This window comes from Protopterus annectens, chromosome 3.part0 (assembly GCF_019279795.1).
Source record: "Protopterus annectens isolate FY-2018-M chromosome 3.part0, PAN1.0, whole genome shotgun sequence".
In the NCBI taxonomy this organism is placed as follows: Eukaryota; Metazoa; Chordata; order Ceratodontiformes; family Protopteridae; genus Protopterus; species Protopterus annectens.
This window is the reverse complement of record NC_056731.1, coordinates 1,119,643,006-1,119,662,078: the sequence shown is the minus strand read 5'-3', so window position 1 is coordinate 1,119,662,078 and position 19,073 is coordinate 1,119,643,006. Positions and strand designations below refer to the sequence as shown.

At 40.9% G+C, this 19,073-nt stretch overlaps 1 protein-coding gene across 1 annotated transcript in view; it reads right to left on the bottom strand.

Moving 5' to 3' along the window:
- OSBPL1A (oxysterol binding protein like 1A) overlaps nucleotides 1-19,073 on the bottom strand; it is a gene marked incomplete in the record, with an annotated part of 2,690,541 nt that overhangs the window by 187,974 nt on the left and 2,483,494 nt on the right. Inside the window, 1 exon segment of the mRNA XM_044065352.1 lies at nucleotides 11,958-12,048. Coding sequence (XP_043921287.1) covers nucleotides 11,958-12,048 — 91 coding nt within the window.

Genomic DNA, 19,073 nt, shown 5'->3' with positions numbered 1-19,073 from the left:
AAGAGCAGGTCCACAAGTCGCAGGAGATGGGTAAGGATAGAATCCAACCCCACATCTCAGAGCAGAGGTCCGAACACACGGGCTCGCAGATTAATGACTTGGTCTTTAACCTATCTTCTGTTGCTCTCACCAAAGAGGAACTCTCAGTCCTGAATAAAGGACTATCCTTCATACCAGCTTGTGGCAAGAATTTAGTTGATACCATCCTAGACATTAATTTGTTTGCCAGGAATACAATGTTGAAAGTTATCTATGATGATAATAACGGGAATAATGTTGACAGATGCATTTTTAAGAAACCAAGTTGCTTTGTTCCTAATAATTCCCCTGCTATGAATGCCTTTGTAAAAATGTGTGAAGATGACCTTAGGAAAATGGCTACTTTGAAATCTAATAATAGTTTTTACAATTTGACTATTAAAGAGAATGAGGCTCTACAAACACTAATTAATACAGAATTTTTAGTTATTAGACCTGCAGACAAGGGGGATGGAATTGTTGTGTCTGATACTGAAAATTACATGGATAGGATGTTTAGCATGCTTCGTGATGAAAAAGTGTACATCATATTACAGAAATTTCAGGTTAATGGTATTATCAACAGACTGAATTTATATTTATATGATTTGCTCATGACTAACCAAATAGACTACAATCTTTTCAACTATTTTAGTGTAGAACATCCGACTATATCAACAATTTATGCTCTTCCAAAAGTGCATAAAGATCCACAAAATCCCCCACTTCGACCTATTATATCAAGAAGAGGTTGGCTCACAGAGCTAATATCTATATATGTAGAAAAACATATAAGATTTGTGTTGAATAAGGTAACTACTGTCCTCCGTGACAGCAAACAGCTCTTAGAACATCTTTATGACTGGGCTGAAACTCAACAAGCTGTAGGTTTAACTGATGTTATCTTTGTTACATTGTACGTGAACTCTTTGTTCACAGTTATCCCCAACAATGAAGGGATTGAGAATGTCAGGCAGTTTCTTACCAAGGGGAGCAACATCAGCAATACCAAAACCAATATGACATGCACTCTTCCATACTTGATTCTAGAGAATAATGTTTTTTTTTGTTTGAAAGAGTTTTTTCTTCAGAAAGTGGGAGTTGCTATGGGCACGGCATGTGCCAACACATATGCCAATATTGTTTTGGCCCAATGGGAGAAAGAAATAAGAAGTTATGTACCTACCATAACACGTTCCATGTTAGTTGTCTTCTTCTCGTCTTCTTTCTTGCTGGTTGGGTTCGGAGCCGACCTTCGGCTCTGACTCGGCCATTTTCTAAAGCTCGAGAGCTACTTACTGGCTCGAGGCATCCCTATATCCCACAATGCTTGGCGCTAGACCCCCAGATCTCGTTTGGAAGACCTAACACTATCATAATATAAGAGGACAACCGTCCCAATAGCAAAACTTCAGCTACAGGGCTGAAGAAAAAGGTAGAGGACATAATCGGTAGAGACTCAGCCAGTGACAAGGCCCATAGGAGGACTCTTCTCGGTCCTTCTAGGTTAGGAGGATGGAGGGTGGGACGCAAGAAAGAAGGCGAGAAGAAGACAACTAACATGGAACGTTATGGTAGGTACATAACTTCTTAATGTTAAGTTGTCTCTCTCGCTTTCATTCTTGCTGGTTGGGACAGCGTCCCTAGCACCGTAGTCCTGGGTGGCTCATCGGAACAGACTCTTGAGCACAGTGGAACCAAAATCAGCTCTGCTCCTAAAGGCCAGATCCAATTTATAATGTGAAATGAAGGTATGAGGGGTGGCCCATGTGGCCACCGCACAAATGGTTTCCATAGGTAGTCTTGATTGAAAAGCTACTGATGTAGCTAAAGCCCTAGTAGAGTGGCCTTTAGGTTTAGCAGGGAGTTCTTTATTCCTCAACTGATAAACAAGGGTAATAATAGAGGACAACCACCTGGATAAGGTTACTTTAGACACTGGTCGACCCTGCTTACCATCTGCATAGGACAGGAAGAGTTGGTCTGATTTCCTTATTTGCTCAAATAGAAATGTAATTGCCTATGAACATCCAACTGGTGTAATTTGTGTTCAGCTTTGTTGGAATAATTTGGAAAAAAGACTGGCAGATCGATGGATTGATTCAAATTATTTTCGGAGGGGACCTTAGGAAGGAACGAAGGATTAGTCCTGAGGGAAACTGTATCCTTATGGAAAACTAGGTAAGGAGGACGAACACAAAGGGCTTGAAGTTCAGAAACTCTCCTCACTGAAGTAATGGCCACCAAAAAGAGGGTTTTCCAAGTAAGCAATTTCAAGGAACAGGAAGCTGCTGGTTCAAAGGGAGGCAGTATCAAGGAAGCTAGGATCAAATTTAAGTCCCACGGAGGCGGGGGAATCTCTCACTGGAGGCCTGAGAAAGATTGTTCCTTTCAGAAAGGCTTTGCAAAGCTTATGGGACATGATGCTGGTTTCTGAGAGGCCCGTACGGAAATTAGAGATTGCCGCTAGCTGAACTCTAATGGTGGCAGAAGAGGAGCTCGCCTGAAAAAGTTCTGCTAAAAAGTCTAGGACGTTATGGACAGGGGCAGTGAAGGGATCTATATTTCTAGCCTCTGCCCAGAAAGAGAAACATTTCCACTTACTAGCATAAGTTTTCCTGGTTGTAGGTTTGTGTGAAGAAAGGATAATCTCACACACTGAACTGGAAATACTGGGAAGCCTGGCTAAGGTTGAAAGTGGAGCAACCAAGCAGTGAGGTTGAGAGACTGAAAAGACTGATGCAGCCCGCCCGACTGATGGATCAGGAGGTCCGGAACTGGGTCCAGATTCCAAGGCTGCTCTAGAAGGTGACAATGCAGGAATGGGAACCAGATTTGTCGAGGCCAGTAGGGGGCAATGAGGATCATCCTGCAACCCAGCACGGTAGCTTTCTGAATTAGTTTGGGAATTAGTGGAAAGGGTGGGAATGCATACAGAAGTCCCTGGGGCCAATAGTGAACTAGAGCGTCTCTGGGGGAGTGTCCCAGAAGAGGGAAGAGAGTGAAGAAACTGTCGCACTTGCTGTTGAGAGGAGTTGCAAAAAGGTTGCAGCAAGGCTGACCCCATTTGCGGAAGATTCTGTCCGCTACTGTCTGGTTGAGAGACCACTCGTGAGGCATGAGAATAGCTCTGCTTAGCCTGTCCGCTATGACGTTGGACTTCCCAGGGATGTGCGTTGCTGTCAGAAACTGTTGAGAGGAGATCGCCCACTGCCATAGTGTGAGTACTTCTCGACATAAGGGATATGACTTGGTTCCGCCCTGCTTGTTGATGTACCGCACTACAGACATATTGTCTGTCTGAATTGCAATGGTCCCAGTGGGTAGAAAGTTCTGAAGAGCTTGCAATGCTAAAAGCACCGCCCTCATCTCCAAGACGTTTATGTGCAAGTGGTACTTGTGGGGTTGCCAGGTGCCCTAGACAGTCCTGCCCTGAAAATGCCCCCCCCCACCCGATCAAGGAGGCATCTGTGGTCACAGTGGCAACTGGAGGAGGAAGGACAAATGGTCTGCCCTGGGGTACTGATGGAGAGACCATCCACCAAGCCAAGTGGTCTTTGCATGACTGTGTGATTATTATCTTGTGAGACAATGGAAGTTGTTGAAAGGACCATTGGCTGAAAAGCATCCACTGGAGAATCCTCATGTGAAAACGAGCCAGGGAAACTAATATGATCGCTGCTGCCATGAGACCTAAGGTTTTTAGGACGAATCAGGCCTGAATCTTTCTGCATCCTAATAATACCTGTACATGTTGGCGAATGTCTGCCACTCTGTCTACTGGAAGCCTTGCAGACAGATCTTTCGTATTTAATCTTGCACCTATAAAGGTTAAGGACTGACAAGGTGACAATGCAGACTTTTCAAAATTTATTGAGATACCTAGGTTGGAGCATGTTTGGATGGTATAATCCCTGGCTCTTAGCAATTGATGTCTGGTGGTAGTAGTAAGGAGCCAGTCATCTAGATATGGAAACACCTGGAATCCTTGCCATCTCAGGTGAGCGGTAACCACTGCCATGCATTTGGTGAACACCCTGGGGGCTGTGGTGAGACCAAAGGGCAGGGCTCTGAACTGGTAATGACTGGCTCCCAGCCGGAAGCAGAGAAACCTTCTGGAATGCCTGCCCATTTTGATGTGGTAGTACGCATCCTGAAGATCTATGGAGCATATCCAATTGTCCTGACCCAAAAAGTGTAGAATGGACTGAAACGTGACCATCCGGAACTTCGTTCTTTGAACAGACTTGTTTAGTCTGCTGAGATCCAAAATGGGCCTCCAGTCCCCTGTCTTTTTTGGTACCAAAAAGAACTTTGAGTAAATTCCAGATCCTTGCTGGTTTGCTGGGACTTGTTGGATGGCCCGTTTTTTTAGCAGTCTTGAAATTTCTTGTACTGCCTGTTCCCTTAGACTGGGTGGAACATCTGGGATGGGGTTGTTTGATTTTAAGGGAGTGTAGACAAACGGGATTTTGTAACCTCCGGATATGATAGACTGTACCCATCTGTCTCGAGTGATGAAATGCCAGGCTTCTAGGTACAGAGACAACCTTCGCCCGACTGCCTCCGAAGGCGGACAGCCAGGCAGCCCCTCAGGGGTGCTGGAAGGGCTTGTCAGAGAAAGATTCTCTGCTGCCCTGATTCTGCGGACCCCCTCTGCCCCGCGGGCAGCGTCTATTGTTGTTCCCTCCTCTGGCTCTGGAGGGAAACTCACCACGTGTGTCAGGCACGGCTCCCTGTGGTTTCCGGAACCACATCGTCCCACTCTTCTGACCTTTAGGGTATGGTCTAGAGGGAGTGGAAAAACGGACTCCAGTGGCAGAGGAGTCTTGCCTTCCAGCTCACACCTGGTAAGTGTATCTTTTACCTGAGGTCCAAACAGAGCCGAACCATCAAAAGGGGTGTTGGTGAAAGATGCCTTGAAGGGATCAACGAAGTTACATAACCGCATCCAGGCATGTCTTCTCAAAGCCACGCCTGTGCCTGCGGCTCTACTCGCCCCATCAGCCGCATACGAAATGAGCCGCATGGAGGAGTTAACGATAGAATTAAGAGTCGCAAGCTGGGAGTTGTCTTGAGCCCCCACAGCTGATGGATCTTGCAGGGCATCTCCTAGCTCCTTGAGGAGATCCCTCTGAAGACGGGTGAAGTGGCACAAATAATTCAGCGACTGCATGGAGAAGGTCGCTGAGGAAAACATCTGCTTCCCGTATCTATCCATCGTCCTAGACTCTTTATTAGGGGGATGGACAGGTACACAAGTGTCAGCCAACTCCTTTTTCGTGGCAGCTGCTACCACCATGGCATCAGCGGGGACACCCTTTTTCAGAAACTGTTTATCTTGGGGGGCTGTGATAAGCTTAGTGGGCCTGCGAGGGGTTGGTTCCAGTGTGTCCGGAGCTGACCACGCCTTCCAAGCCAGCACTTCCATTAATGGATCGAAAGGCGGAGACACCCAGGAGGTGGAGGGGTGAGAACCAAACGCATCCAAGTATACTGACTCTTCCTCAGAAGGGTTAAGGGCAGACCAGTTCCCCCTCTGCTTAAGGATCTCAAGGATGTCTGAGAAAGAGACATCTTCAGAGAGGGATCTTGGGGACCCTTCCGAATCCCCCAAGTCAGTATCTGACGTGACCGACTCTAGGGAGTCAACATGTTTCCTCTTACATTTCCTCTTTCGAGGGGGCTCCTCTGAAATCTCAGGGGAGGCCCGGGAAGAGGAAGATACACCCAGTGGGGTGACCTGGAGCGTATGATCACCTTGCTTGGGGTCTGGAGGAGGGGCAGAGACCGAAGCAGGCACCCTGGGGGAGGAGCTGAAGGGGCTGATCGAGGTGCAGACTCAGAAGTCAGCACGCTCCTCATGACCTCGAAGGAGTCCCTGTCCGGCAGAGAAGAGGACCCCCGCTCCGAGGAGACGGGAATCCTCTCCGGCACCGAAAGGGACGGCTCCGAGGCTGATGTAGGAGCTGTGCCGAGGCTCCGAGAGGGAGAACGGGGTCGGACAAGGGTCCGATGCCACTCGCCCCCTCGGAGCCGACGAGGGAGTCTCGGCGCCTAGATCCCTCCAAGGATGGAATCATTGAAGAAATCGGAGCAGATGAAGGAGCCAAAAGGGGAAGCATCGGCGCCGACGTTTCCAGGATCTGAGCCCCAACAAACTCCGGCTCTGAACTGACAGGAGGAGTTGGAGGAGGAACTACTTCAGAAAAAGGAGCAGCCACAGCCTGATGAGGAGGGCTAGTTAACATTTTAGCCAGGGCCTGCAATTTGAGGAGTCTACTAACCACTCTCTCCAAGTCATGATCGGACAGCCTTAGGACCAAGAAGAGTGGGACCTATGGCTCCGTTCAGACTGTAGCAAAGGTGATCCTGGAGCCAAGCAAATCAACTCCAGGGATGGCGATCTGGATCGCTTATGGCTCCCTGATGGCTCAGACACCAAGGACGGAGCCGAGAGAGATTTTGATACTTCAGTTCCGGCCGGAACCGAAATTGAAGCAGACGCTCCACCTGGCTACGGCTCCATACTGGGACCCGACGGCTTGGTGGGCTTAGGGGTTTTCACTGGCTGAGACTTTGTCGGAGACCCCTCGGGTTTTAGTAACCCCCTGAGAATTAACTTGTTCCTACGCTCCTGCAGGACATTCGGACTAAAGGCATGGCATACCGAGCAAGAGTCCTGCAGGTGTAGGGAACCCAAATAATAAACACAAGAAGTGTGACTGTCTGTCAGAGACATTTTCTGACAGCACGAGTCACACTTCTTGAACCCTGATACCTTGGTATCCTTTGACATGTTGTAGATAAAAGGAATACCGATGGATGAATTTTTAGACTAGTGCAAAAAAAAAAACACACACACACACACACACTAGTCCCACACACAAAAATTTAAGGTAACTATACTAACAAAAACTAAGAGACTATGATCTTAGACTACAAAGGCTAAACACTACTTCCTACTAAAAACAATATAAAAGAAAAGGGAAGGGGATAGCCTCTAACTTAAACGGCCTACTTAGGGAGATGGGGGGGGGGGACTCTCTAAGTAAAAACGAGTTTCCTAAGGGTCAGAAAACACAGGGAAACTAAGACTAGTCTACAGTACTACTCTGATTTAACAAAAAAAACTTTGAAAAATATACACTAAAAGTTTAACTACTAAAAATACAAAAGATTAATACGACCTGAGCCAGTGAAGCGCAACCTCGTAGCTGAAGAGGCAAACGAGATCTGGGGGTCTAGCGCCAGGCATTGTGGGATACAGGGAGGCCTCGAGCCAGTGAGTAGCTCTCGAGCTTTAGAAAATGGCCGAGTCGTAGCCAAAGGTCGGCTCCGAACCCAACCAGCAAGAATCAAGGCGAGAGAAACAACTTAACATTGGTTTTTACCTCCGACATGTACAAGCAGCACATTACGTTTTATAAACATTTTGTGGATGACATCTTCTTTGCTTGGCATGGTGATGAGACACAATTAGATACATATGTTAGGTTCCTTGATAACACAACTGGGTACCTATCCTTCTCCCTTAGTCACTCCAAAGGTGAAATCAGCTTTCTGGATGTAACTGTGAGTAAAAATATGTTTGGTAATATCTCGACCAGAATACATAGGAAGGATTGTAGGAAGAACATCACTCTTCCCCGCTCCAGTATGCATCCTAGACACATTACTAAGAATATAGTTAAGAACCAAGTCTTACGCTGCAAGAGATTACATACAGACAAAGAAGAATTAATGGAAGCCATGAGTCGTCTCACTACAGAGTTTGTTGAGAGAGGATATAAGAAGTCTGATATTGACAGAGCGATAGTGGAAGTAGATTCATATGAAAGTTACAAAACCAAACCCTACTATTCAGATGAGCATCTAGTGAATGCACACCCAGAAAGGCAGATGATCTCAACATCTGTGAATAGGCAATGTCTTACTTTTTCTAATGATGTCAACAAGACATGCGACATTATTAAAAAAAACTGGCCCATTCCCCTTACTGACCCTGAAATCAGTCGCGTTTGTTGGTTCTATACCGAGTTTTAGTTTTGAAAATGGCAAGAATTTGAAAAAGAAACTTTGTTACAAACAGAAAAAAATATGTGACAGGTTTGTCTCTCACTTTTCTTGTACAAATTGCAGAATTTGTAATAGTATTTGGTCTACTTGCATGATTTTACACCCTATGCATCAGAAGCCTGCAGAGTTTTTATTTTATGCAGATTGCTCTACTAAAAACATTGTGTATTTTGCCAAGTGTAATCTCTGTAGTGCATTCTACATTGGTAAAACCAATAGAACTTTAAAGGAAAGGGTAATGGAACATCTTAATGATATTACGAACAGCAAGCTTACTAATGCACTAGCCAAGCATGTTTTAGATTGTGGAGACCAGCACAATTTTAAATTTTTAGTTTTGCAGAAAATGACTGAGTTTTAGAGGTGACATTAACAATGAAACTGAATATGCTGAATTAAGGTGAACAGTGGACTTTAAGGCATACTTATTACCTGGCCTTAACAGTGCTGTGTCCTTAAAACCTCTCTTGAAAAAAAGGGTTGCTTCACTGATTTTGAAAGAATTTTTATTGGTTGTTAGTTTTATTTAAACCTTGTGTGCTAATTTATTTGTGTATTAAGGTCTGATGAAGAGGATTGCCTCAAAAGCGCTTACCTAACTTTGTGTTTTGGAATAAATTTCAAGTATTTTATTCTCCAGCCTATAAGTCTCTTTACTCATACTTATGTTTAGAAAGGTGTAGTGAGAATCTTGGGGCATGGTGGGGGATCTGTAGCAAGCTACAATTTGGATTGCAGTCTTACCTAATCTTAGCTGCACCTGGAGAATTTCTGATGCATTGTGTTGGGCAACTAGCCTGGTGGTGTGAATATCCTTGGGGAACATGGACATTCCTCCATCTTTAGTGTTTCGGTCCTGGTTTGTTGGCTGAAAAGTGTGGCAAGAGTTGTAGCCTGGTACTGCAGGAGTGCTCTCTGGAGCCTTGAACTAGGTCTCAGTTACTGCACAGATATCGATGTTCTCCATTTTTAGGAGTGCCTCGAGAGAGTGCATTTTGAGATTTAGACTTCTAGCATTGAGTAGCATTACCTTCAGATTTTGCATACTTGTACCTGTTATGGTGGTGGTTTTGTCCTTTGAGCCTTGCCTAAAAAGGGCACTATAGGGGTGGCAAGAGCCTTAGCCAGTAACCTGAATCCCTGGGGTGACAGGTGCAGACCATCTCTGGCAAAGCATCATGGTTTGTCGATCATGTCATGCCAGGCAGACAGATACTGTATCCCCTTTGAATGGCACCAGAAGCTCAGCCAATTATTGAAGTCAATAATTTTGTCCTTATACTGTGGTATAATTCTGGGCAAAGGCAGGATGCTACTCAGGGCTAGGGTCACACCTGCCTGGGTTACATGATTCGAGAGCTCTTCCATGTCTCTTTTCATGTAGTCCAGGGAGATACATCTCAAGTCATTCACTCCAACATGGACAATGACAGCGTCATATTTGTACTTGTTGTGGAGTGACTTGAGTGCATGCATTATGTGGCGGATTCTTGCACCCGACAGGCAGCTGACTGTAATTTTCTCCTTGTTCAGCCTGGTGAGTGGGACATCAGTGTGCCTGCTATAGAGTCACCTATGACTAAAGTGTTGGTATATTGTCTTGCCTTAGGGGCTGCTGTTGGGTGGCACACTGGTGTTGTGAGCTATGTGATACTTTGGTTGTGATTGATGTTTGCTTGTGTTTCAGCTTCGGAGGCCCTTTCTGCTTGAGCAGGTTAATGTTAAGGGCCTCCGCATGCGTGTATTTAGTGTTGCTATGTGTGGGTGTTGGTCGTGAGGGTTTTGAAGGCCTATGTATTGCTTGAGGTGTAGTGTGGGTGTTAACCTTCTCCTCTTGATTGTCTAGCACAAACCTGGCTGGAGAGAGCTTTTCTTCCAGTATGGCTATGTAAGTGCATCTCTTGCAGGTTGTAGTGTTGGGTGATAGGAGGAGAGGGTTGTCTGTGTACATGAGGCAATTGCTGCACTGTCCCAGTATGCCCAGATTCACCAGGTGGACAGGAGAAATCACCGAAAGCTGACCCTTGGACATGCCTGGTTAGGCGCTTTTTTTTCTTCCTTAGCTTGGCACGGTACTTTGCAATTATAGGCTGTTTAGTGCCTATGATTGATTTCTCCTTATTAACAAGGAGAGTTGAGTATCAGTTTAAGGCTTCCTAGTGCTTTCCAGCAGGTTTTAGACAAGTGCTAGTCACAGGGACTCCAACCAGAAAGAGTCAGGAATCAGTGCACTCTGCTCCTACTCTCACCAGGATCAGAATACAAGCACAGATTCCAAGCTGTCACCTATAAAGCAGTTATTACGCTTTCTGGGGATCAGCAGTCTCCAGGAAATAATGTAATTCTACCCCTTCTCTCACCAGGAGAAACCAGAAGCACTAATCCCAAGATGACTCCTGAGAGGCAGAATGTGGGCTCTCAAATAACTGGTGGTCTTGCAATAGATGCCTAAAGGTAAGATGAAAAAAATGGTTTATCCTAAACACTGCAGTGTGCACTAGAGGAATTAGATGTGAAAGTCGGTAACTTAAGGTTTACCTGTCTAAAAAGTTAGGTTTTAGTGGAGAGTCACTATTTTTAAAACAGCAAGATAGACTGAAAGGGGGTGGTCACGTCTGTAGTCTGGTACTACAGAATACAGTAGGATGGCCAATAAATGTAAATAGTTGAACGGGAGTGATTTCACAAAATGATAATTTTGTGCTTACTCACATAAGCCAGTAAAAGCAGACAGGAAATGAGATATATGCTCAAATTAACATAAAGGGCAGGCAACTAGAAAGACAGTGGTGTTAAAGAACACAACAGTAACTGGGTGGAAGGGTGGGAAAAATTATTTCTGCCTGACTCACAAGAGACAGAGCTGCTGTCACTTTTCAAGTTTTAATATGCAGTTAAAAGCAGAATACAAGTAAAACACAAGGTAAAGAAAACAAATCACAGTATTCAAAATAGAAAAAGGCAATAAAGTAATACAAAATACAACAAATAAAAAGAAAACTGACCTTTCCCTCACAGCAAAGTGTAGCAGAGTCTGGGTGAGCCTTTCTAGTAAAGTTTGTAAACTGTTTTGCGTAATGTGACACTTGTACTGGTAAGGAACTTCCTGGGGTTTCGTTTTATTTTGCTACAAGTCTAAGGAATCCCTCAGAAAAAAAAAAACGATCTTCAAAACAACATTTACAAACTGAGAAGACATGTTTTGCTTTTCAATGTCTGATGGTATCTGCTTTCGCTTCAGGTGCATCAGAAGTTGAGATGACTACAGGATATCGTACTTTCTGGAGGCAAACACTGCAGCCCTACAAACTGCACTTGACATTTTGATAGCACAATGCAGATGCTACTCATAAAATGACAATCACTCTCCAGCCTCAACACCTTAACCCAGACTCCTCAAGCTGTAGATCTAGATCCAATGAACTCCTTTATAAAGTGAGAATGTGTACAATGTGTAAATAATGTGTATACATGCACATAAATATTCTACAGTTGTTCCTCTGTTAAAGTATGTAACCACTGTAATTCAGAATCCTATTTTTTGCATTCGTTTGTTAGTAACAATATGCCACTGTAGTCAGCTGTGTAATACTGTTAAATCTGATATATCTGTTATTTCAACAGTTATTCTACATTTGTACTAAACTGTTTTGGAGTGTATGCTCCTGGGCTGAGATTGATATTGGTCCACATGGTCAGTACTTTATACTAGTGAAAAAAATCTATATCTATATACACACACATACATGTATATATAGATAAATATATACACACACACACACACACACACACACACACACACACATACACACTCCCTAAGTAAATAAGAACTTACTTTAAATTTTCTAGCATACACTTACTTTGGTTTCCAGTCTTCATCTGATTTATTCCTATTTTTCCGAGCAGCTCTTTGTTTTTCTTCTAATCTCTTTTTCTCTTCACTAGCTAAATCTAGAAAAACGTAAAAATAGTATGTACATGTGACATGTAACGGTTCATTAGACTTAGGTAAAAAGGCATAGATTCCAGTAGTAAATAAATAAAAGAAATTCAGACATATACTAACTCAGTGCTATACCTTGGTAATATTTCACAAAATTCATTCGGCACAGCAGCTATTATGAACCTCCTTAAAAATGTATTACTATCTCAGTGAAAACAAGCATTTTACTTTTTTTTTCAAAACTGTCTACTATTTATATACAACTTACAAATACTCCAAAGCTCAGTATTTATACAAACGTTAAAAACACTCTAACTTTAGTTAAGGATGGCTTATCCTATATATCCTGCTAGTTCACTCTTTTTAAAGGCAGGAAAGATATTATTAGGAAATAGACTCTGTGGGTGTATGGCCAGGCCTGACCGTGCTCTCCATGAATGTCTACTAATTATATGCGGCAATACCAGACAGGGGCGATCCAAAAGTCAGCTAGGATCTTGACAGCAAATGTTCAGGACAAAAGGGAGTAAGTAAATCAAAACTAAGATTCTCATCCCCTCAATGCACTGATGAAATTATATAATTTTTTATAATTACATTTTTAATATTTTGGTTTATGTGGTTGAATGCGTACTTAGTAATTATTTAACTTGAACAATGATGATGCACTTTATAGTTTAACATTTTTTTTCTGGTCCGTAAAAATGACAAACAGCCTGCAATATTGCTGGGCTAAGCAATTACACTTTAATGTGGCTTAGTATTATGCTTGGAGGAAATTAACAGAATGAGCTCGTTTTTCTTAGGATTGACTAACAGCTGGGACTATTTAAGCCAGGATTCAGTGGAAGAGAATTCCTGGCTGACTTTTTTAAATTCATAAGTGGAGCAGGCTGAGTCACAGGCATACTGAATGACTGGCCATTTTGTACATGCCAAGGATGGATCCCTGTGGAACACCAACTGTAATTTGTAGACAGAAGTAAAAGGAATCTTATTTGTTAGGTAACTTGAGAAACACAAAGTATCAGTTGACAGACCCACAAGTTAGAGTATATGGAGAAGTAAATTACTCAAAGCAGAATCAAAAACTGCAGATACTGAGTGTTCCGAATTTCTTTTATGATTGGCAGAGTCCAGGCAGTACAGGAAAGCAGTTTCTGTCCTGTGATGAGGATGAAAGCTGTGTTGGGTATGGCTACGTCTTTCAACGACTTCTGAGATGGGGAGAGGATAGTAAAGGGCTTATAAATTGAAAGTTTGATGGAATTATCTCCTTTGTGTACAGGAATAATGTAGGAAGATGTCCACAGGGTTAGAACATAGGATTTCTAAATTCCTATTTAGGATAGGGCTTCTGTTCCCATTCTGATATATTCAGATGACAGCTTATCTATTTGCTAGGTGGTTGGATTTAGATGTATAGGTATACTTTTGATTGCACTAGTGGACGGATACTGATTTAACAGTAAAGACATTGGTGGTATTTGGGAGCTTGCCAGTATAAGTGGGTGCTGTGGAAGTACTGTGTTTTAATAGACGTGTAGCAGCTTTTATACAGTGTTTGCTGAATTTACAGACAATTGTAGTCTAGGTTTCTATAGGTAGTGGGTTAAGTTGACGTTTTCTGTCTGCTTGCAGGATAGAATTTATGGCAGGCCAAGGCTGTTTAAATACTTTGTTCATGCATTTTGTAGAAAAGCACAGTATTTTCTTTTATCAAATTATTTTTGTGCTATTTCTTACAGCTTGATATCTTTTAAGTTTGCTGGTGTTTTGTCACAAACTTTAAGAGGGACATTCTACAAAACCAGAGACAGTTCAGGGGGGGTGAAATCGGGGACTGTCAAACAGGTATTCAATTTTGCTCTGCATGTGTGTCCACTATGCCTATAGCTGGTTGTCTGCCAGCATTGAAAAACTTACCTCGTACTCTCACTGCTACTACCATCATCCACAGTGTCTACCTACTTCCCTTAAAATTTCAATATCCACATGCTTTTACTCTTTGCTGTGAAATAGCAACGATTAGAAATTGATGCAAATTGATTGGCCAGGTGTAAAATTTTTGGAGCTTTAATTTCCTTCATATTTACATCAAAGAGTAGGAAATTGCCACCTCCCACATAGGCCATCATGTGGCTAGAGGAGCTTTTCTGCCATTTATTTATTTTCAAACAAGCTTGTTTATGTGCAGCTGTACAGTTCATCAATGCTTAAGGCTGGCCATGCCATGATATGTTAAAATGTATGCCCATAACAAACTGACTTAAAAAAAATTCTGTCATGAATAATTATTATCACAGTGACCCATCTGATATGCTTATAGGTTGGGAAAGGTACAACTTTATGTTCCCTAATGTGCATATTAGTAATGTAATAAAATAATAAAAAAGCTGGTAAAAAAAAAAACAAAACTTTATTACAGAAATAACATCTTCATTAAGCACTTTCGTCTCTCATACTGAGACTTCTTCAGATTGAAAATGTACGATTAGAAAAACTTTTTAAATACTTAGAATCACATCACATGATATAATTGCCAATTAATGTTTTAAAACGTTTATTTTTAAATATGCCACAAAAGTCTTCTTGATTATTCAACCTTGGTGGGTAACATGCATTTAATGTGACCTGCCATGAGTATTCAAATCACCCCAGTTCATCCTCAACACAGAACATTCTCTCTGGATTTTTTATTTCATCCAGTAGTACAAACTTGAAAACAGACTTACACCTCTCCCATTCTTGAAATGCCTTCCCAGAGCATTCCTTTCTTCTCCTGCTTGTACTGCATGTTTCTGTTCATACATCCTTTTGTATAATTCTCTTACAATATATGGCCCACATAAAATGCCATGCACAAGAGACAGAACACGAAATAAACCATACATTTGGACTTACAGGTATAACATCCTTTGATCCTTACACAGTAATTGCTGATAGTAATTTCATTGGTGTCAGTGTACATATAATCACACAAATTACAGTTCAAACATTAAACCATGCCAGTTTTATAACATTTCTCTTTAGGCATATTCAATTTGGCTTGAAAATCATTTTTGAAGCTTTTCCCTTCCTTTTGTGTAAATACTGGACCAAGTACATTAGTAATCTCAGAATACCCATTAAAATTTTTCCAGTTATTAATTATAATATTTTAATAACTTTGGCATCAATACTTTTCTGAATCTGCATAGATATTCTAAAGTCCCTTTCATTGAACTTATTAATGTCGATTCTTTTCGATTTCCTTAGATTACTTCCTTTGGTAAAAAAGTCAGACGCTATTTTTTTGGGTACTCTCTATTCAAAAACTTATTGCGTAAAATCAAACCATCCAGAAAGTCCTGATCTCTCACTGTCAAATTAATGACTCGCATGAGTTGTCCTTTGACGACACTCTCTTCTGTCTTTCTAGGATGCATACTTTTATAATGCAAACACGCGCTATGCACATCCTTCTTGTATATTTTAGTGAGCAACCTACTGTTAGCGTTAAAGACAGTGACATCCAAAAGTTGACACGAGTCAGACTACATTCACATGTAAATTTTAAGTAAGAATTGATATCATTAATATACTTAATAAAATTCTGTAGCAATTCTTCACCCCTTCTCCAAATCAATAAAATGCTTGATCATCACAATATTAACAAAGAATGTACTTTCCAAAATGTTTGTTTCCTACCCATGCATGAAGATATTTGTGTAGCTGGGAGCCATTTGCTGCCGCCATAGCCACGCTTTTAGTTTGACAATACAAATTGCTTTTAAATTCAAAAATGTTGTAGCTTAGGATCACATCTAATAATTCCATTAGTAAACTCACCGTACTGCTCAAAAATAGTCTAGACTTTAATAACTGTAGCCTCACAACTTCCATCCCTTCAGCATTGGTAATAACTGTGTACACAGATCTGAAGTCTAAAATCACTAACAAATCAGTTACTTGTTAATAAAATCAAATGTGTATTTTATAAATGTACTATTCAATTGAACTATTCTTTGAAGATGTTTATTAAAATAAATTCTCACACTTTCAGTCTTACTTTTTGTACTGGCAACAACTGGTTGCATGGGGAGGTCATCTAAATCCTTATGAATTTTTGGTAAGCCAAAAATTTAGCTTAACCTAGGATTACCAACTCTTAAATATTTTATAGTGGATTCAGTTATTCTTCCATTATAAAACCATTCTTCAATCTGAGAATCAATAAACAAGTAAGCTTTTTTAAACTCCAAATAAGTCACTGCCTTATAAAACTTAGTGTCTGTTAACATTTCTAATATTTTACCATCACAGTTACTCCTATCTTTTAATACCAAGGTGTTGCCTTTGTCAGCCTTTAAAATTAAACTGTCTTCATTGTTAATCAAACTGTAAAAAAGTCTCTTTCATTTTTGGACAAATTATAATACTTAAAACAAGGTTTTTCATCAAATAACTCTATAGTTTGCAACTCAGACATAGTCAAAAACATTTCCAGTTCTGGATAAAAAAAAAAAAAAAACATTAGGTTTGGCAATTTCTGCAACAAATAAAAATTTAAAATTCAACTGTCTCACATAGTCTCTCAAACTATAAATAACTACATATTTATTAGCTCTCTTGGCTGGAACGAAGCTCCATCCTTTGCTTAAAACTTGACAAGCTGTGTTAGCTAAAATGTACTTTGAGAGATTAACAATTTTTAAATCAACCATACCTAATTTCTTCGATGGTTCCTGCTTCTCTTCCAATTCCTCTTTCATTGTCCTCTGTTTCTTAGAACATTCGTGGTTGCTGCCACCTCTGCCCAGGTCCTGTTGGTTCTTCCCCCCTGCTGATACACATAAATCGGCTAAGAAGGTGCAGCATTTCGAAAACCCAAATGATTCTGATAATTTAGATGGTGTTCTCCCACAGGTATGTTTTCCTAAAGTTTACATTGTTTCTAGATTCTTTGCTAGTGACACTATTATTAGCAGGGACATTACTTTTGGAATCTTTCTGAGATAAATACTCCGATCTCCATACAGCGTTCACTTCTCCTTCTGCATTGTTGTCACTTCCTGTTCCTTTCTCATCTTCTCTCACTCCATCAAACGTTTGTGCCAATTAACATAAACCACGCCCCTCTCATAGTCTGCAAGGTCCCTCTCAAACTTTTTCATTTTCCTTTTAAATAAAATATCACTTTCTTTAACAAGAAGCTCCACATACTACAAGCCAGTCTTCTGATTTAATTCTATCCACTTCTCAGGAAGTTTCATAAGTAAATAGTCACTTATAGGCATTTTGTTGACAATTAAACCTTTCAGAACACTCTGCACTCAAACAATTGTCAAAATAAATGTTAATCCACTGCAGATGTTTCAGTCTAGATCCTTCTCTAATTCTTTGAATGCTTCCATATAGTTTAAAGGCACAATGCCTGTTTTGTTCAGTTCACTGTTCATAAATGGATCTTTGGGTGGAGCTAATCAACACATAAGCACCTCATCACTTCTGATAAAAGGATCATCAGAATTAGGGTTATGCAGATCTACTCATGCTTCCAGTAGGAGTATCGTAGAGAGTGAAACCTGTTGGTAACATCAAGAAACTGGATCCGGACTGGTTTTATTTTCAAGCCCAAATGAATATGCCTAAAGAGAAATGTTATAAAACTGGCATGGTTAAATTTTTGAACTGTAATTTGTGTGATTATTTGTACACTAACACCAGTGAAATGACTACCAACAATTACAGTGTAAGGATCAAAGGGTGTTACACCTTTAAGTCCAAATTTGTGGTTTAAATGGTGTTCTGTGTCTCGTGCATGGCATTTTATGTGAGCTGTATTGTAAGACAATTATACAAAAAGATATATAAACACAAACATGCAGTACAGGCAGGAGATGAAAGGAACGTCCTGGGAAGGCATTTCAAGAATGGGAAGTGTAAGGGTGTTTTCAAGTTTGTAGTACTGGATGAAATAAAAAATCCAGAAAGAATGTTCCATGCTGAGGATGAATTGGGGTGATTTGAATATTCATGGCAGGTCAAATTAAATACATGTTGCCCACGAAGGTTGAATAATCGAGAATATTTTGTGGCATATGTAAAAAGAAAAGGGTTAAAACATTAATTGGCAATTATATCATGTGATGTGATTTTAAGTACTTAAGAAGTTTTTCTATTGATGCATTTTCAGCCTGAAGAAGCCTCAGTATGTTGAGAGACGAAAGCGTTTACTGAAAGTGTTATTTCTACAATGAATTTTTTTACTGGCTTTTTTTATTATATTGCTACACAAGTTAGTTCAATTTTACTATTGAATATTATTTATTCTTTTTAATTTATATTAAAAAAGAGGGGGAGTAAAAATTGATAAAATACATCAAGGAGATTTAAGCTGTGCAGATTTAATGTGAAAGCTATGAATGCAGGGACAGGGAAGGTATGAAAGGATGCTTTGAATGGATCAAGAAAAAGAATACAGGAAAGAGGCAGTAAGTGAAGCAACAGGAAGTGAAAATATAAAAAAAAAAATAAGGGACACTTTTGCATGGGGTAAAGATAGTGACTGGGGATAGACAAGAAAGGGATGTTTTGAGACAAGTTGTTAGAGAAAAAATTATTAGTACACAAGAGTGTACGGCTAAGAATTCTGGAGGGTGGATGCAAGACAGAAAAGGGAGAGGCATTCAAAGATGTAAACTGAAAGGGTTGTTAAAGTAAGAATGAAGAAAAGGCAGGCAAGAGACCAGCAAGCTGAAGTGCAGGATATCCACTCACTGGGAGGACAATGAGTACAATAAAAAGGAAGGGGATACTCAGTTCACTTTATGTCAAACCTACTCTATTCAGGAAGGACAATGTAAAGTGCCAAAAGTCATGCTCAGATGAAGAGAATGGCAGTAGGAATTTTAGAAGGGGAGAGTGCAGTGTCTAGTACTGAAGTACCATTTATCTTTAATGTATATGCAACCTCCTAACCTGTTTACATTATGTGTCTGATTATTACCTAAAATCTGGACACTGGGCACTTATGTCATAAATCCTCATA